The sequence below is a fragment of the Crocodylus porosus genome, unplaced genomic scaffold (genome assembly GCF_001723895.1).
Source record: "Crocodylus porosus isolate Cpor-Errol unplaced genomic scaffold, CroPor_comp1, whole genome shotgun sequence".
NCBI lineage: Eukaryota > Metazoa > Chordata > Crocodylia > Crocodylidae > Crocodylus > Crocodylus porosus.
This window is the reverse complement of record NW_017728918.1, coordinates 3012527-3033416: the sequence shown is the minus strand read 5'-3', so window position 1 is coordinate 3033416 and position 20890 is coordinate 3012527. Positions and strand designations below refer to the sequence as shown.

Genomic DNA, 20890 nt, shown 5'->3' with positions numbered 1-20890 from the left:
GGGGGTCAAACATGCAAAAATAATTCAGCCTTATGAGATAGTAAGACGAGAAAATTTCAGCCAATACGGATAATTCTGACAATGAAGCCAATGGAAAACAGTCCACCCTTTCCACCTAAAATAAAACATGCACATTTATCTACAATAGTATTCTTCGTAGCATTATTTTAACTTTTACAATGAGGCACCTGAGACTTAGAGGTTAAACAAATTTCACTGAATTCAAAAAAAGTTTCAGATCCAAAAACTGTAGCTTTCCATCTCTGAGTACTAGGCCCTTCTCGAGAAGCCAGTGGGATCCAGCCTGTGGCCCTTGACAGCTGCTCTGCACCTCTTCTGCATGTCTCTAGTTGCCCATTCCATGCCCCTCTACTACGCTTGAGGACTCTCAAAGAGTCAGGTGGCTTCTTGCAAACCAGATGAAGCACCTGAAGGAAGGCTGAACTCTCTCATGTAGCTACTAGGGCAGTTCAGACGATGAGAATAGAGGCAGAGAAAGAGCCATAATACTCTGATACTCTATCCCATGTCAAAGCACGGCTTCCTAAGGGTTATTTAAAGTCTGTCCAGCGGACAATGATTTCCAAGAACCATTTGCTAGCTTAGCATACCTGCAGAATAATACTCTCTGGTCACGCCCCATCCCAAACCTTGCAGCAATGGCAGTGGGTAGTGAAGTGTAGGAATAGGCTACATATTCAGAAGTGATTTCTAAATTGCAAAGAGAACACAGGGAGAACAGATAACCTGCCCCAAACACAGTGATTAGAACCCCAGGATCTTTTAGACAGTTTTTGGACTCACTGTTCAACATTTTGCAGAGATTTTGCTTTAACAAAATAAATGTATGTTTGCAAATACAAAATTTAAGAGAGTAGTTTCTCCAAATACTCGGTTATTGTTTTGATAATATGGTGCCCTTTTGCCTTGCGCTTCCTTGAATATTAAGATTCTAGTTTAAGCATGTCGACTGTTTTGGGGAAAAAAGTACTCTGAATGATTTAGTGATAGAGTTTCCATGCCTTAGAGTAAGTATAAATTTGAATAAGATCCTGCTAAATTACAGTTAAACAAGTTAAGTTGACACTTTCTTTATATTCACTAAATAACAAACAATCTGTCTGGATAAAAAAATCCAGGATAATCAATTAAAAGTTTCAATGCTAGCACTTCATCACAGGTTTTTTGGGGGGGGTTGTTTGTTTTTTTTTATAAAGAGTGAATGATGAAAAGATCCAAGTGGATCAAAGTGTGTGTTCATGTAATCTGAAGTTTGGTGCTTGTCACTCAGGAAATAATGCACAGAGAAAGAAAAACAGAAGTACCCCAAAACGGGTAGCTTATTGTAAAAACCCACATATTAGCCAAATGACATGTCTTATATGTCAGGATACCCTGTCCTGGGGCTGCTCTGTCATAAAAGTAGTAAGACTTGATCTTCAGGATGGCAGAGAAAAGACTAAATTTATTGTGGATCTTCATCCAAGACAAATGATGCAGTACAGCGCGTTGGTAGTTTAAGCTATTTTTCTGTAATTTAAACTACCTACCTAAAGTCTAGAAATAAAACATCCAGCTTATAAAATCCATCAGCTTATTCTACTCATTAAATCAAATAGAATTTTCAAATATTTGAAAAAAACCAGGGAATACGAAAAAAAAAAATTCTGTTTTGCACACCACAGCAATTTAATTTAGCCAAGCTGTAATTTAATTATAATATCACAAGTGGTCCAATTAAAGCACACTTGTAGCAAATTAAGATATATGCGTAATGAACAGACAACAATTACTTTATCTAGACAAATTCCCCTCTAGTCCTCACACACAAGTAAAAATGGAAATAAAATTCACATTTTTCGTACTCGTGGAAACCTTCATACCACAGAATGATTTCCCACTTCGGCTTATCCCGATGCAGGTGTGCCAGGAGTTTGCTGTAACTGCATATATGTTGTTTAACTTACCCTACAGTAGGAACAGACGAAATACTCCAAGGATTTTTCCCAGATGGTTTTTGTGAACTCCTTTATCCCATTCATGTAAACACACAGTGTGTTCCGGTTTGCTGAGTTGTATATACACTCTATGACTTAGTACAAAGTCTGAATGTTTAGTTAGCCAGAAGATTGTTTCCATCCTGTGATTCATTAGGTCCCCATGGTACCCTCCACTTCCTTTATTTTGTACAATCACAAATTATATTAGTTTGTCTTATTTTGATAACCCCTCTAATTAATGTCCTGCACAGGAAACTTTATTACTGTTTTAAAACAGACTCATAAAACAAGGACTTTTCCCGTTACTGGGGTGGCATAAGTGACAGTTGCAAATAACTTCGTGTTGAAGAGTGAACAGTGCTTTACACTGTTTGTTTATGTCACAGGCCAATTTCTGTTAATGAATGACTGTTTTCAATTTAAATCTCTTTTTTTTAAGGAATGTCAGAAATTCTAAAATTAAGTGCATAACGTTATGGAGCAGTATATTAAAAATGCAGCAAGATGAACTGAGATCTTGCTTTTGGATTCAAGTACAGTATGGAGGCCATACAGGTTACAAAAGGAGTCAAACTGGGAAGAAAAGATTAGCATAGCTTGGCTCCACAAAAGCTATCGGAATACAGAAAACCTCTATCCTTGCCTATATCTCAGTTCACTGGTGACACGTAGGGGGTGCACACAGGTGCACGTGCAGCCCTTGGGATTGGCCGCGCACCCCCTGGAAGCACCAGCTGTGAAAGTGGAAGTGCACTTCCGGTTTCGCCACTGGCTCGGCGAACGACTGCTGGAGGATTCCCCGCCCCCACAACCTCACAACACGCGGGAAGCATCCGTCACCCATGTCTCAGTTCTCATTTTTTCCTGGTTCCCTCCCAAACCCCTCTTGTGCATGTTAGACTATGCTGCTCCCTCTCCTGACACGAGTATATGTTTCTTTTACTCCTGATCTTGTGCCTTCTGTTCCTCTGCTCTGTAATGCTAAGTAAAAGCAAATGTTGAGTCTGGAAGAGGAGAAAAGACTTTTATGAACAGTACTCTTCCCCCCTCAGAAAATACTCCAAGTTCTGAAAACAGTAGATGCACTTAAGAATTTTAAAAGTTTGCAGAAAGCTATGGATGAGAAGGTCGGATGCTTACCAGGTTCCACCCTGCTGCCTTCCATCCGGCAGGGGGAAGGGCCTGAGGAGGAGACATGGCTATCCCTCCTTGTATGCCCTCAAGCAGGAGGAAAAAGGGGTACATGTGCAATTCCAAGTGATTTTACTACTAAAAAATGTTCTGGTCTCTCCTGCATGATGCACATGGACACCTAAGGGCATGTGTAGATGAAACAGGGGCCCTAAATTGAAGCGGTGGGTTTTTAAAAAAAACCCCACTGCTTCAATTTAGAGTCAATTAAACCCTTGTGTAGCCCAGACATCACACTGGCTTACCTGCCTCTCTGGCAGGAAAGGGGTGGATGGAGGAAGAGTGGGGGGCGGCACACTGTGTCTTGATCCAACCCTGCCCTCTTTCCCCACCAAACTTAGACTCCTAAACTTCTTAAGTACATGGTCCAAAAATAGGAAGGGGGTTGGGGAAAAAAAAAAAAAAAAAAAGAGAGACAAGTTTTTATCTAAGGTTTTAAAGAAGTAAATAGGACCAAATTAAGATTATACTAGACTAATAAGAATTAAGAATAAATGATGACCAAATCCAGAGTGAAAGGCTATCAGCTAGGATGTCTGCCTCCCAGACCACGTCTTTATTTTAATAACAGTCCACAAAACCTTTTACTAAAGATTACAAAATTCCTGTTAATTTATGAAAGCTACTATAAGTAAAAATAAATCTGAGGGCCAAATCCTACCTTTAGAACTCAATGGAAAAAGCTACCTGGGCTCCACTGGTGGCAAAAATTTAACCTCTAAGCATAAAGAGAGATTGTGTTTTGCATGGGCATTAATAAATTAATCAACAAAGATGAGTATTTTTGCTAAATGTGATGGTGTACAATATTCAGTGGCATGACACTTTCAGTTTTTCTCTTCTTATTGCTTGTGCATTGTACTGCTTCTAGATTTTAATACGAATTTCCTGTTTTGTTTCCTGAAATTCCTGCTGTAACTGATATATTGATAAGCTTGGGTGCAGAACTATAATTATTTGCAGACAGTTTAAAAAAAAAAAGCTGATAAAAACCACTACGTGGACAACAACATGTTACATAGCAGGCACCCAGAACGTGCAGCACTGCGCCCTCTTCACATGCATTGCTCTTCGTTCCAGTGAAGTACAAATGGTACTGTACCTCTTTTGGGACGTACTGGATTTATTAAATTCAAACATTACACTCAAACAGGGAAACCTGAAAGTTCTGGCAGCTGGACAGGAACGAGCTGGGCAACTTTGCACCCAGAAGGGACCCATGGCACAATGTTTGTTAGTGGACTCTAAGGGATTATTCAGCTTTGTTGCTTTAAAATTCACCACTTTGCTTAGCCCTTCTGAACAAGGGAACTTTCCATTTGAAGGGCTGAAGTTTTGACTTCCTTAATCCTACAAGCATAACTCTGATCAGTAACTAGCTATCTCATTACAACTGCCAACCAGCTTCTGTTACATCCACAAATCATGAATACAGAATCCACCTTACTGTTTCTGTTAAAAATATCAGTTGTGCAACAGCATCGAGGCAAATATATAAAGATGTGATATTGCAAATTATTTTACCTGGCTTCAGAGGCTCAACCACATAGAGTAACATATGATCTAGAATACCACCACAGTTTGACATATAGACAGCTTAACACCACAGAGAAACAAGGCATTTTAAAAAAATCAAGGGTCTGCCAATCCTCGCCCATCAGCTGAGGATGGCTAAGGTAGTGGGACCTGCACCACTTGAAATATGGCTCATATTACGGAGGATACGCATACACACACTAATAGGGTTTTTTTTAATATAATACAATAAAACCTTTTTACATATTCATTAACAGAGAATGTATCCAGCACCACAATAAGGAAAAGCTAATGACACCTACAGACAGAGAATATGTGATAGAGCATTTGTAGTGTCAAAGTGTGGGTCAGGGAGCCCCAAGTTTTGCTCCTGTCTCTCAAGGAAACACTTTCCATGGCTTTGGGAAGATTACAGCCTCCCAAGTTCAAGTTCCCCATGCAGCAAGCAGAAATAACAACACTTAAAAACACAGTAGTTTTGTGAGATATCGTTTGTTGCTGTTTGCATGGAGTTTTGTACATTAATTAAACAAATCTACTGTTGCTTGTTAAAATCTTAAAAACACTTTGTACAGCAAGGTACCACTGAAAATATGTGGTCACTCAAACAGAGGTGGAATTTAAACTATCTTCTCTATTAAGATTTTAAAATTCTCTGGAATAAAGATTTCTGTTAAATGTGTGCACGTCACCCAGCACAACGGAGGTGTGACTGTAGCTTCTAGTGACTGCAATAGTACAAAGACATAAAATCTAAGAATTATTTAGTTACTTACACAGTTATATAGACATTGTTAAATCAAGAAGGTACTTCCCCCAGAAATGTATTACAGGCTCCCAGTGAATTTGGCTTAGGACTAAAAACCTTGTTATTGTGCTGTTTGAGAAGAAAATATTGTTTTAAGTCGTAAAATGTACTTTAGCTTTATTTCTGTTGGTACACAGAAAATATGCCTACGCAAAGTTTTGTATGTCTACTTTCATCCTATACTTATTTATTGGTTTTGGTTTAGCAAAAAGCCAAGAATGCATTTAAAATTAACATGTCTAAAAGTAATTTTTTAAAAAATGAAGTTGGCAAAATCTGTGACATTAATGAAGTGATGGTGTATATGGACTGTTAGAGTGAGCTAGTGGAAGTGTCCACTCTGACACTGCACCTGCTTGAATTAAAACTGTGGCCTTCATTTAGATCACCAGAACCAGATTCTGGTAGCAACCATGAAGAATTAATTTAAAAGCTTTCCAAAAATTTGACTTCTTGGTGCTGTCACCTCCCACAGCAGCTAGACTTCATAAAGTGTGTAACAGTTTGAAGTAGTAACCACGTAAATTTGTCTAAACTAGCCCCCGCTTTAACAGAGTTCAGATAAACTTTGAAAATAGGAAGTCAGAACTATAAACTTCAAAGATATCAAAAGTCAGGCAATCAAAGATAATCAAGCTGGCTTCTTACTCCGGAATTCAGAAGCTCAAATCTGGATTTGATAAAGAATTATGATCTCTTCCTAGAAACATCCACTATGAAAGATGGATAACAACATGGTGACTTTGTATCATATACACATCACAAATTGGATTGTGGAAAAAGGAAAAGAGATAACAAGGTTTATGTTGCACGTAAAGCATGAGTGCTATGCACTGAACTCACATGTACCAGCATTAATACGCAATAAGTTTACTGCCTAATACAACAAATGGACATAAGCATTTAAGATGACAAAAACCAAATAAATACTTGATGCCAGCTCAGGAAGAATTTGAAACATCCTAAGATAAAAAAAGTGAAAAATCCTGTGTCTCATCAGAAACCTGACATGTAAAAAGTTCATGATTGAAGAGTTCCGTCCTGTAGGTGTCAAAGGTCGAAACAATAAGCCATTAAAGATACTTTCACTTCCTCTGAAATAAAGTGCTGTCTTGGGCTAAAAGGTGAGAGGTTAGAAAAGCAGTTTATCTGCTGGTCTATTCCCATTCTTCCTCCTGGCAGGAAATCATACATGCTCCTACACACCATTTAGGGTTAACTTAGAGGTCATGGCCATTGACTAAGTATCCAGCTTAAGGTATTCGTTATTTATTTATATAAACAAAAAGACCACAAGGCCACAGGTTAAATCTGTGTCAAATGCAAATTTTACCATAAAGTTCAGCTCAGCATCAATGGAGCACGAAAATAAATAATCCTCCTGCTACTAACACTACAGGATAAATAAAGCAACGGTCATTTTTTTTTTATGCTTAAAGTCATTGTAAAAAAAAAAAAAAAGTAGTAGCCTAATAAATGTATAAATGCAGTTATGTCTAGAGGACAACTGTATTTTCTCAACAGGTATAAGACTGAACTGGAACTTTAGCTTCACCTTTATAGCGTGGTTCAGATCAATTCTCTGTTACTACAATATTACAGCTACTGTATCTCTTAAAAGAAGTATAAAAGCACAAATTATTTATTTACAATAAGGTCCATAAACTCACCTCAATGCTCACACCAATAAAAACTGTTCTCTTATACTTCCACATTCCAAGGAGATGCATAAAATAATTAATTTTTACAAAACATCTACACATGTTAAATTAAGAAACATGTTAAAAGTATTATTGGCATGCCTTGGTGTCTTTTCAATACCAATGATTGCCACAACAGAATATCTGGTCTGCGACTACTTCCACAACAGATAGTCCTCAGGAGAGATGGGCAAAATGTTAAAAAAAATAACAAAAATTCCCAGTTGTGATTCATAATAAGTTTTAAAACAGTTTCATTTTGGTTTTTCACAACTTTGTAGTAATATTTCTGATAGGTTTTTAAAAAATATTACAATTACGCATTTTTTTCATTTAGTTTTCTAGAAGTAAAAAATATTTGGATATATTTTCATAAAACATTTTAAAACATCACAAAGTCTTATACGTCATCAATTATTTTTGCTTTTTAAGAAATGCGATTTTGAAAATGGCCATCCTTCACCTTTTTTTTTTTTCCTCCAAAAAACGGTGCAAGATGCAGGCAGCTGAAACTAAGTGGGCCTAGGGCTACAGTGATGTATGGTTATATAATAGCGTGGAACAAGCAGCAGAGCAGAGAGCTGCATATCTGGATGTTACAGCGATTTCTCCAGACTGTCGCGGGCAGAGACATGGATATATCCTATATCTGGCACAATCTGGATTCAGAGAACTATTCACACGTTCTGCAGTCCCTGCACCATGTGCAACGTAGAGTATGACAGAGCTAAAGCATTATCTAGCCTCTTTACATCAAAGACTGGTTTGTCTAACTGAGGACATGGTTTTAATCAAAAGGCTAAAAATCTTCTTACCAAATTAATCAGCTGAGTGTGGACAATGTCTTCCACTAACACTGCTGTTTCATGAAGTGGCCTGCGAGCATCCCCTAAAGAAAACCTGGAAAAACAATGTTCATGATAAAATTACCAAAATGAAGGTAAAAGAAAAGCCATTGTGAAACTGAGCAAAACACACACGTATACAAAACCTCCGCTGACCTGAAGAGTTCATGTGATGCAAGGGGTATAAGAAAGAATAACTGCACTAAATGGGGAATAAGAAAAAAATTAATGAAACTGAGCCGAAGTGGCCCTTAAGAGAAGAGATGAACCCTAACTAGTAGGGACATTTAAAACTAAAACAAATACAAATTAAAATCATCTTCAATGTACTATAGGAAACAATCCTGCAGTAAAAGAAATGAACTAGATGGATTTTTTTTACCTTTTAACTTCTCTGAAAAACTATACTCAAAACACGCTACACACTATGATATTTAACAGTACAGTGATTACTTCCCCTTCTGTTTACAAATTGAAAAACAGCCTTTAAAGTCTTACTCAGAGTATTTATGCTAAACATTAATAGTACTGTCTTTTTTTTTTGTCCCCAAGTTAAATGTCATTTAATACATGCTTTCAGAAAGAACTGCTCTGGATTAAAGGGAAGGAATTTTAAAGCATACTATACATCACCTATCACAAATGCCTTCAAGTATATTATCTTTTTATGACCTGTGTCATTCAATCTTATAATTAAAAACACATCTCAGAGTGTAAAGCAATTACAACAATAGGAGGTGTTACAGAAGCAGCTGTGATAAACTGGAATAGTAAATAAAGACAGGCAAGCGGGAGACGAAAGACTGGAGTAAGTAAGACACGATGGATGCATCGGAGCCTTGCATTTGGAGGCTGTCAGCATACAGTAGTGCAAAAAACCTTCTTCAGGACAATACACTGCTCACAGTCATAATGAGCTGAGACTCCTTCAAGGAATAGCCTCTAGGTGAGATAAAATCACTTGGAATAATTCAGCTCTGCTACTGCCCTCTTCTCACCCACTGCTTGTAAGCGCATGAAAACATATAACAGCGATCCCTTTATAACCTCCCTCTTGTCCTTCCTGGCTTGTGAAAGCAGCAGCAGCAACTAGTGCTGCTCTTCCTGCAACAAGCTGTCACCTCCTTGAGAGGAGGATTCTTCCCATCCTCTTTCAAACATGCAGTAGCCCAGCTGACATCAAAAAAATCCAGCCTGGAAACACTTGGCTCTTACACACTTGCAGGGAGCCTGCTCTGATATGCTGGAAATCCAGCGCATCGGAGCGGACTTGATTAATTGAGTCTGCTCGAGCACGTAAACTGACACATGCTGGCAACCTCACGCGTCACAGCACGCACCAGCACTATGAAAATGGCGGTGGCGCTTTATGGTTCAAAGCGCACTGCCACCATTTTCTCAGCCCTGACATGCACTGCGCCACTGATACACCTGCAGCTGATGCAGCACCAGTCACTCTTAATTAGCACAGCTTGCTAATTAGAAGTGCCCGGCACCATGCCAGAAGCACATGTAAAAATTCCCACTAGTTCTAATAAGCTAGCCTCCCACCCCAGAACAAGTTCACAGAGAAGCCCAAGTCCCAGTAGTACTAAGAGTTCATCTGATTGACGCTAATATCCTATATCTGGCACAATCTGGATTCAGCCTAATTTCTTTGATTTAGGCTAAGTTAGCATTTATAAATTATCTACTCCTACCAACAGATAAAGAATAGACATCCCATACCGTCCTTCTGATCTTCTCTGTAACATTTAGACCAAGGGTGGGCAATTATTTTGGTTCGTGGGATGCTTAATGCGTTTTGGTGAGCTGCTGAGGACCACAGGGGTACACCCTTTGTCAAACTGCTAAGCCCTGCCCACTGGTCACTATCTTGGGACTGGAAGCCCTGCCCCTAAACCCTAACCTTTCCCACTTACAATCCTTCCCCTTGCCCCTTAAGTACTCTTTTTGGGAGGGGAGGGTTACTATCTTAGATCTGGAAGTCCCACCCTGTCACATGGTCCATGACATAAGGCGGCCCACGCACCCAACACTATACAATAGCTCAAAATAAAGTCTTATTCTTGTATAGTCCGTGTGGAGGGGTAGAGGGGTATATGTTGGGGAACATGCAGTTGGGGGAGGAGGGGTGGGATGGGGGGTGTGCTTGTGGGGGGTGACCACTAGTCCCTAATTGGGTGGGAGAGTCTCAGAATGAAAACATCAGATCCCAGTCTCAGGCTACATACCAAGACAGCATTCACTTGCCAAATTCATAGTATCCTGCAGGAATCCAGATTTGGGAGCAGTGGGTTTCCCCTTGCAAGCTTGGGGCCCCTGGGAGTGGGACGTAGGGGGTGCCACATGCACGTGCATCCCTGCAACCATGCACACAGTCAGAAATACAGCCAGACAGTGTGGGCAGCAGCTCCCTGCAGGTAAGTTTATGGGGGCATAGAGGAGGCAAGGGGAGCAAACTAAGGCCCCCATGGTGAGGGAGAGTGGAGCAGGGACTCAGGGTGCTGCCCAGCCACAGTGCCCAGCATGAAGCTCGGGGCTGGAACAGGGAGCAGCATGAAGCCATGGGTGGCTTTTCTGGGGGGGAGTGGGGGGAGCAGCTCTCCACTGCTGCATGCACTCAAAGAGACGGGCATGGAGAGGCATATGCCCCCCTGATTTGTGCATAGGGTGGGGGCAGGTGCACATTGCCCGCTGTGGGCTCAGGGGTCCCCACCATGCTGCCCTCCCCGGGAGCCCTGCACTGGCCAGGCCGCCATAGTGAGGCATCCATCCCCTGGCTGCCTGGCACCAGCAGGGGTGGCGGCAACATGGAGGTATACCTCCTGTTGCTGCTGGGTGGGCAGGGGGCACGTGGCTGGTGCAGGACTCCTGAGGGAAAGGCAGCAGGGTGGGGAGTCCCAAACCCATAGCAAGTAGCCCACTTCCATCCGTGCTCCAGTCATGCTGCCAGCACAGGCAGGAGGGCTGGAAGGCAAGAGAGGCAGGCATGTGTTCCAGCTTTCCATTTTGAAAAGGTGGTCACCCTAGAGGTGCGGTGAGAGGGAGGGTGTGGGGGGGTGTGGGTATGGCAGGATGTGGGTTGGGTGTGTGCGTGTTGGGAGGCGGCCTGAATGCTAGATCCTGGGAGCAGGCAGGGGGTGGGTGGTGGGAGGGAGGGGCAGGGGATGCATGCAGCAGAGCTTGCCTAGGCAGCGCCGATGCAGTCTGCATCCTCCCTCCACCCCACACAGCTCCCTGGCGCTCCCCACGGGACTGAGCCCCACCTGCAGCAGCCCCTACCCTGCCTGCACTGGCCTCAACCAGCAATGGCACAATGCTCCTGCTGGCCCCACATTCCCGCACTCCAGCTGACTCTGGCCTCATGCTTCCACAGGCCTCCTGCCAGCTCTGCACTCCCACTGGCTCTAATCTCACGTTTTCAGTAGCCCCAGCCCCATGCCCCTGTCATCCCTGCACTCCCGCCCTCCTGCCAGTCCTGGACCTGCACTTCTGCCAGACCTGCACTCCTGTTGGCCCCATCCCCGTGGTCCCACTGGCTCTGGTCCCATGCTCCCGCCAGCTCTGCACTTCTGCACACCAACTGCAGCTTCCCCCCCAGTACTTCCCCTTCCTACCTGTTGCCCAAAGCCCGCAGACCAGATTCAATCAGCTAGCAGGCCAGATCCAGCCCGTGGGCTGTATTTTGCCCACCCCTGATTCAGACCATCTTCCCTGGCATGAAATGGGTTCAAGATAATTCACTAAAGTGATCCAAGTCCTTCTTGAAGGGATGAAGCCAATAAACAGTAACGGGAAACCCCACAATTAGACCCTTCACTTGCAGATGCACACAATGATAAATTCCCTATGAAAATATGAACAATATAGGGACAACAACTCTATCTGTTTTTCAGTGCAATAATACCAAAGATGGCCCAGTGTGTGAACACGCTAGGGCCTGGAACCAACTTCCAAGAGATGTGGTGCAGGCTCCTACCCTGGGGGTTTTTAAGAGGAGGTTAGATGAACACCTTGCTGGGGTCGTTTGACCCCAGTACTCTTTCCTGCCATGGCAGGGGGTTGGACTACATGATCTGTTCAGGTCCCTTCTGACCCTAGAAACTATGAAACTATGAAGACCGGCTCCTGGCTGGCTGGCTGGAGCTGAATCTGAGAAAATAAAAGCCATGCTGATAAGTAGAGGAAAATCCTTTTGAACAGTTCACAGCTACTGTGCAGCCATCTTTGTTTATAGGTGAACACACACAAAATTGATCATAAGTCATTAGATACAGGTTGTAGTCATACAGGTCCGCAGGCGAAAAGAACCAGACCCCGTGGAAGAGGGAAGCTGGCTAGAACAGCGGTGCTCATCCCCCCCCAGGACCATGTCATTTGGCTCGGAGGGCTCCCTATGTATCCAAAGATGTAGCAGCAGCACTGCTCCCCTGCTCCCAAATTTCCAGACCCACAGGGAGCCCCAGGACCTGAACACTAGATTGAGCACATGATCCCAGCAGGGTTGTGTGGGAGCAATGCTGGGACTCAAGGCCCAATCCTAAATCATGGGACCTACAAGGGACCGTGCAGTCCCAATCCCAGCATATGTGGGGAACAGTGAGCCTCTAAAGCCCAATCCTGGCAAGCAGGGCCAAACATGCCCTGATCCCAAGGTACACAGACCAGGCAAGGCTACACAGGGCCCTATCTGGGTGCATGGTGCCCAACTCTGGCACACAGGTCTCAATCCAGCCTGTGGACTGGCTCCATACCACTACTGGACTTCAGCACTATGTCTAGGCACAAAACCTTGATTGCTTCAGAAAGCTCATCTACTGTCACATGCTGCATCCCATCTCCTTAACAACAAAGGCTAATCATAAGCACGTCAAGCTGCCCTGTTCTCTCCTGGCTTCCTATAAATTCTGAATCAAGTTCTAGGTCTGTGCTCCAAGCCCAGGATACCCAAAAGACAACCTGAAGCCCTTGTTCAAAGACCACTCAAACCCCTCTGGCTTAATGAAACTCTCCACAAGAAGGGTAATATGCATCTTTATAACGAACAAAATGATCGGCCTCTACAACAAATTGTGGCAATGAGTTCCACAAGCTAATTTACATACTGTGCGAAAAAAATTTCCTTAGGCTTGTTTTAATTTTGCTTCCTAATAGTTTCATTCTATATCCCCTACTCCTAGTGCTTACTGAATAACAAATCCCCATTTAATTTCTTGACCTCATCTTCTCTAATACATATGTCACCACATATCTTTATAAATGCATACAAACGCAACTCCCCCCAAACCCAATAAAACAAAAAACCCTAACAAAATAAAAGACCACTTCACTACAGACACTTCTCTCCTTGACAAAAAGATGACAGAATAAACAATACATGACAGATGTTAGTTCAGCTGCCTAATACACTACTGGAAGGAGCACAGATATCAAAGTGATGAGTGTGGTATAGGAATCTATACAGAATAGGGTAAGACAAGGCCAGATGCACCTCTGAATGAGGTATCAGCAATAGTGCCAAGTCAAGAAAATATCATCTGGAGTGCAACAGCCTAAACTTACGCTCATCACATCAGCTGGAAATCATGGGCTAGACCATCAGCCTTGCTCATCTAAAAAGCTTTACTGCAACGAAAACCTGGATGATGTCAGAGAACACAGAATGAACAGACAAAAATAAATGATAAATTAATTAACAAGCTATGCACATTTCCCCATCACATAAGGGGGACAGGATCCTCCTCATCTTAGGTGACTAACATATTCCTGTCCACCTAGCATCAGAAGGTTGTAAACCCAACCTCGGATGACCAAAATGGCATTTCCATGAGTCTAAGTAACTTACCATCTCTTGATTATACTAACACCATCCCAAGACTTCCTGAACAAAATAGAAAATGTATTGCATGGCTGCATGGCAGACAACTTGGAAGCAACTTGTTAACACTTCAACCACATAATACAGTGAATTGTGGAGCTATAAAATACGGACCACTATTCAGCTCTTGCCTTTTTGAGCACAGCCCCTTTAAGTTTATGTTTAAGGGCTGAAGCGTTCCTGGAAGTCTATACGTCCCTCCTCACTTTTCTTGGCTTCTATTCTTCCCCTCACAAAACAGATGTGGAATTTTCTACCCTGTTATGATGTGCAAAACTATGGTCTACCACTACTTGGAAACAGTCACTTCACTACTACAAAACTTTACTGGTATCCTTTGGTCCAGAATATAAAGATATTAGATCTAAAATCTAACAAGTGCACTTTATTCATCTCAAAATAACCAAGAGAATTATAAAAAATAACGATTTCAGTGTAGGATTATCTGAAAATCATTGACCATTCTGCAAGCCTTGTTGGAAGGCTCTACTTTTGACGCCCTCCTTAACTGCCTTCCGTGAGGTTAGTTTTAAACAGTTTTATCTTCGCAACCCTGCGTTCTCCCAGTAAGGTGGCTATTGCTTAGTCCAAAACTCATACAACCGGATGCAGGTCAAAAGGAAAAAGCAATTTAAATGACATAACCTTTTAGAAATGAAAGACAACTCTAATTAATGTTTGGGCCATCACTTGAGGATCAAATGTTGCCTTAGTTACTCTCACTGATTTTTAATAGAAACATGCATAGAGTACGATACTGTTCATTCTGAGTTAAAGTGGAAGAATATGTCCCTATGGCCTCCTCTACATGTGCAGGTAAAAGCATGATGGGATCTAGTGCATAATCCACACAACAGTGCTTCCTGCCATGCCACATGTACATGGCAGGAAGTATGATTGCAGGATCGTGCATTAGATCCTATTGCACCCTACTGCCAGTGCAGGGGAAGCCCAATGCCAAGCTCCCCCTGCACCAGAAAAACACAAGCTCCCACAGCTGGGAACCCCCTTAGTTGAGGGGGCTCCCAGCAGCATGGGTGCCCCATGCACCCTTGGGGCTAGGGGATTGCAACAGCTGCAATCTCCTAGCTTTGGGGGGTCTGTGAAACCCCTCAGCCTGGGAAATTGAGGGAGCCACAATCTCCCAGCCCTGAGGGTTTCATGCACCCCCAAGGCACCCATGCCCCCAAGCTGCTGCGACCCACTGGGTCCTGGCACTCAGCATCCACAGCTGTGGGACTCAGGTCCCCATACTACCCAGACCAAGTCAGGTCTGAGAATGGCAGGACCCTCAGCTGGCGGGGCTCTTAGCTTCAGGAGAGATCCTGCTATGCATGTAAATTAAAGCTTAATAGCAACCAGCTATAAAGCTAGTACACATTTTTTAGGTCTAAGTTCATGCAGCAGCTGATTGGAGCTTTTTAGGCATAATAGCTACTTTGCACGTGTAGCTGGCCTGAAGGTAACAGCACAATTAACCAGGTAATTGTGCAATACTTGTAACGTGTAGAGGGGACCTAAATGAATAAACTATGGTGTAGCCTAGTGACAGCAGGCGTGCCTCCACCTCATGTAATACTTTGCAATTGTACCTATAAACTAGATTCAAGCATCCTTAAAAGGTGGATGTACCAGCTTTTCCTGACATGCATTCCTTTTTCAATGGGAATTATTTCCAACTTTACCTAGGAACAACAGCATTATTGCTATGAAACTAAAAATTGAAAGAAGCATACAGTAGCATCAGCTTTCTTCTCTTCTGCTGAAACAGCCCTCACACCTCTTTTTGCTCTCCTCTTCAGATTCTAATGTTTTCAAGTTTACATTCATGGCTGGACCAATAAAGAAAACATTCAAACAGTATCTCAAGTGTGTGCATCATCGCAGCTCCATGCACTGCATCGCATCCATGTGTTACATTCTTTACATTTACCCTTTATCATCAGCCCATCCTGTTCATGTGGTTCTGGGGAACTCTTATTATGCGTTTCTATAGCGTCTCTAATATGAGAACTCCATCTCATTTATGACTGCCTAAGTAAAAAGAGCTACAAAATTCCCATTTATAATTCTGTTTACAAATTGTGCCATTTTAATCTGCTCTGAAATACAGTTTTTTTAAATGAAGCTATTTGCATGATCTGTCAATAACATATAGAAAAATGGAACACAGATAGATAGAGGGACATGGCATATATTAAACAACACAGAGCCAAACCATTTTGTTAGAGATTAGAACTCAGACATTAAGCAACCTTATTTTGTAATAAAATATTACAATACAATACTTTACCCAAGTTAATTCATTTTCTTTTCTGAAATTAAACAAACAAACCAAAACAACAAGGAACAAGAAAACCCCCTCTTTGTCCCTCCACTGATGCACAGATTTCTTACTGATGTAACACAAAGGTCCATATGCGGCAGGTAAGCAGAGAAACAAGTGAATCAAGACCCTATGCATACCGGGGCATTTTGACCCAAACCTCTCTCCTTGTTCAGATTTGCAGAAGAATGTAATTAATTCAACCGCTGGAATTCTTTACGTAACCATTAACTTAAACAGAAGGAAAGATAATTATGTACCTTATAGGCTCACTGGCTTAGAGTTATAAAACTGGATGTGCCACCTGCTATAAAGGAAAAAACTGCTAGATACAAATGGCATCAAAGATTGGGAGGGGAGGAAGAGAGAGAATCTCAGCTTCTTTTCACAGTTTTTCCCACGTTCTTTCTGCCAATTCCTTTCCCACACACAGAAAACTAGATATTGGCAAGGTGGTTTCAGCAAAAAGAAGTGAAAACCACCATCCATACCCACAGCCGCTTCCTCTTTTTCTGCAATATATACTGGAGTTCAAGATGCTAAAAAAAAAATATCAAACCTGAAAAAACACCAATGACATTTATAGCATCTGTCTATTTTCTCTATTGCACTTTCCACTGATTTATACAATAAAACTCTCTTGATGGCAAACCAAAGATTCTCCGCCCCTTCCTTCTTCCTGAAATAATGTTATAATGCGGACATGAAAATAAACTAATGAACACTGAGAAGTTAATGCTTCCATGCCTTCCTTCACTTATGCCGTTGTGCTAGCACATAGCAGAACAAGCAGTAGACTAAAACCAAGGAGAGACGTTTGCCAAACTTAGAGAAGGAGAAGGTTAAAAGCAGAACACAAATCATTTGACTTGTAATGTCAAATTCTGAATTCCACAGCATAGAGGCTTTTTTTAACGGAGCATAAAAAGTACTTAAAAGAACACTTATTGTTAAAAGATAAATCAGTATCCTATGAACCAAGCCAAAGCTTCAGAAACACCACAGAGGGGGGCCCTATAAAGACCTAAGAAGGAGGAATAAGCTACTTGCAATGCCCAGAAAGGTTACAGGAATACCCAGATGTGATAAAAGAAGCGCCACATTTGTTGTGTACCAACCATTCTACCATCCACCCAACAAAATAAGTCATCTTTGATTACTTCATTTCATAGCTGTTTAAAAAACTGAATGTTGGGTGGGACCAAACGATCACTATAAACTCTGACGTTTCATTGGAAGATAAACATGGCTGTGGTTTGAGCAAAGAAAAGACTGCTCCAGTTGTCGCAATACTTACTTTCAGCTTCTGTTTCTATTCTGTTTCTATACGAGTCATGATTGCTCTACAGCTTATCACAAGGTGCAACTGTCCAAACCCACCTACTGCATGCATTTTAATTACAACGTTACATGAACCTATGACACAAACATCTACTGCAATAAGTCCAGGACAGAAAGCCTGGGGCACCTACGGACATAGATAAAGTCTGTTTTCTGATAGGCCTCTTTGGTTTCTGGAAGCCTGTAAATGTACAAAAAGCTACAGGCCAGATTTGGCACAAGATTAATGCAAAAGCTCTCGTGCAGAGCCTTCCTAAGTGGCCAGACCACCAGGAGTGTAGAGACTGCAGAGTAGAGCTGCTGCTACTTCCCCTCTGCAAGATTTGAAAGATCTGAGCAAGGCTAGCCAGAAAGATGGACAAACCAGGGGGGCCCAGGGTCCACTCAGTCAGCAGATCAACTCGGCTGTTGCTGTGACTAGTATCCCTGCCGAGTGCCAGTTGCAACGAAGCTGCCCCAATGCACATGGGATTTACTAACCCCCGCAGCGCTGGTGAATCTGGTTTAACAGCAAGGGGCCAACAACACCATTTAAGCTGTTAAACAGATGCGTGAATAGACTTAACCTTGTTCTCCTAAACACCTTAAATAAGCAAAACTAGGTTCTTTTCCATATACGCTGCAGAAATGCATATTTGCTGCTGCTGCCTACTGGCTATCAGTATTACCAGCATCCCCCAGGAATCCCCAAACCTTTTTACTTCCCATGTACAGTATTTACTTGAACATAAGATGACCCTGAATATAAGATGACCCCCCATAATTAGATTCTATACACGGAAAATGTATACATTTGTTATAATTCTTCCCAGTGCAGCATCTAAGTACTGAAGGGTCATCTTGAACCTCGCTCCCCCTACCCCCTCCTGTTCCTCTCTCACTGCTACAACAGGGAAGGCAGCAGCAGGAGGGCCAAAGTGGGGGGGCGTGGAGGTCAGGCAGCCCCCTTGTCTTCTCCTCCCCCTACTTCTTCCCCCTGCAGCCTTTCTGCCGCCCTGCCACCTGCGCTCCTCCCCACAAACACTGTCCCTCCCCTTCTTTCCTTACTGTCGGATGCTACTGGGACTGCTCTGTCCCAGTGCGGAAGCTCAGACCTTGCCTGGCCATGCAGCAGCAACAGCAGCAGCGCTACTGACTGGCTGGGCAGGGGAAGGAGCTTCAACATGCTCTGTGCCTAGGCAGGAGATGAGCTGCACTTGGCAGTGACAAGGAGGGAAGCAGCAGCTGCAAAGGGGAAGCGGAGGGAGGGGCAAGAGGTTGCCACAGATCTGACCCTGGCCCCAACCCAGGCTCAGGACCAGTCAGAGCCACAGCAGCCACCTGCTCCCCCTTCTGCTACATATGCAAAATATAAGACGAGAGTATTTTCCCCCCATGCTGACTGGGGGAGAAGCCCAGTCTCCTATTCAAGTAAATATGGCATTTATCCCATTATATTTATTGCCTATCTGTTGTCAGAATGGTCTGTGGTCACCTACCCAATATGGAGAAGTTTTCCAACCTAGAGCCAACAAGGTTAAAAAAAATGCAAAAAAAAAAAATATATCTAAAAACCCACAGAGATGCTTTTAGTAACACGGCTACCCAACTGGTAAATTCAGAAGCTACTTGAAATGAGGCAGCACAAAAAACAAAACAAAACCAAAAAAAAAGCACAAACCACAATGTAGTGGAAGGTGCGTGGCATACATATGTCAAGTCGTCAAGTCATTGGCAAGCAACTCCAACACCAGAAAACAAACACAAGCAATTACTCAAAGGCAAAACTGATAGGTACTCCGAGGTTAAGGAATCCCCACAATTTACCATCAGGATGTTTCTTGTTATGTTTTGGAGCAAGAAAAAAAAGAAAAGACTAGAAAAGCAGATGTCAGAGGGTCTTCATTTTGGAGTGGATATGTAGACCACCGTTCTCATAGCTGTGTAAATTATGGAGGAGTGCTTCAGCCACATCTCCTATATGCCCATCTTCATTCCCAATCCCATGACATGACTTGATAGCTTTGCCCTACCTCGGGAGTTTACCCTGGGGACCCTCCATCCTAGCATGTATTGTGACCGCAATATCCTAATGTGGGCAGCAAGAGAATGAAGACAGTAGTGCATGGTTTAATTCTGGAGAAGAAAAATCAATTTGGTCTTTTATTCTTGATGAAGACACTTAAGAGAAAGGCAGAGGATACAGAAAGTAGGGTTGGCTGGAAAGGGAAATTATCTGCTTTAGAAAAAGTTCTGTTTTGCACAAAGCACGCCAGTAAGGAAATGACATCAAAACAATACAAGACGGTCCAATGTAGGAAAAAACCCACATCACAGGCAACACAAATCATGAACTGACCTCACCCACAGGTAAACAGGGAAAAGCATTAAGCAGTACTTCTTCACAGATGCCAGAGGTGAGTAGGCCAAACCTATAGTGCTCTTCTGCAGACTTTAAGCACAGGAGAATCCAGAATTTTTCCAAGGACTTAGCAATGTGGGTCCCAAATTTCCAACAGGAGGACAGAAGTAGTAAAAATATCAGGAAAACAGATAACCCCCCCCCCACACACACACACACACACACACTCAGTTAAAGTGTGTACTTGAAATTATTTAGGTTGGTGACTTTATTTAAGCCCCCTCTACAAATGCAGGTAAAGATGCAACGGAATCCAACGCATGATTCACACAATCATCCCTGCTCCCATGACACACATGCGTGGCAGGAGGGTCAATTGTGGGACTGTGCATTAGATCCCATTGTGCCAATCCCGGGCTCTCTCTGAATCAGCAAGAAACAAGCCCCCATGGCTGGATACCCCCTCAGCTGAAGGGACTCCCAGCCACAGGGGTAGCTCACACAAGAGGCACTGGCAGGAAGCAGGCTCCAGCAGCTGGGAGCCCCACAAAACCCAACTGAGGGGCTCCCAGCCATGGGGGTGTCCCAAGCACCCCAGGGGCCAGAGGATTTCTATGGAGTGGTACCACCACACTGGACAACTGTGGCAGGAGTGAGCCCCTTGCCCCGAGTGCTAGAAACACCTCGGGCCAGAGAATCGCGGTGATCCTCCAGCCCCAACATTTTCCTGCACCCTCAAGGCAAGGAGGAATTGTTCCTATGGTAACCCTCCAGTCCCAGGCACCCCACAGCCCTAGGGATCACAGCAGCCACAACCCCTATGGCTCAGGAGTGCATGAAACCTCTGGACCCTGGAGATCAGGGCTGCTGTAATCCCTAGGGTTTGGGGTTGAATGAAAACCACAGACCCTGGGGATCATG

At 42.9% G+C, this 20890-nt stretch overlaps 1 protein-coding gene across 5 annotated transcripts in view; it reads right to left on the bottom strand.

Annotated features, from left to right (window-relative positions):
• SUPT3H (SPT3 homolog, SAGA and STAGA complex component) overlaps window positions 1-20890 on the bottom strand; it is a 429703-nt gene that overhangs the window by 180628 nt on the left and 228185 nt on the right. For 4 of the 5 annotated variants that reach the window (XM_019537136.1, XM_019537140.1, XM_019537139.1 and 1 more), the window contains exon 3: window positions 8051-8135. In XM_019537136.1, coding sequence (XP_019392681.1) covers window positions 8051-8135 — 85 coding nt within the window. Of the gene's footprint in view, window positions 1-1967; window positions 2058-8050; window positions 8136-20890 lie in introns of those variants that run through there. The other variant, XM_019537141.1, reaches the window with a different exon arrangement.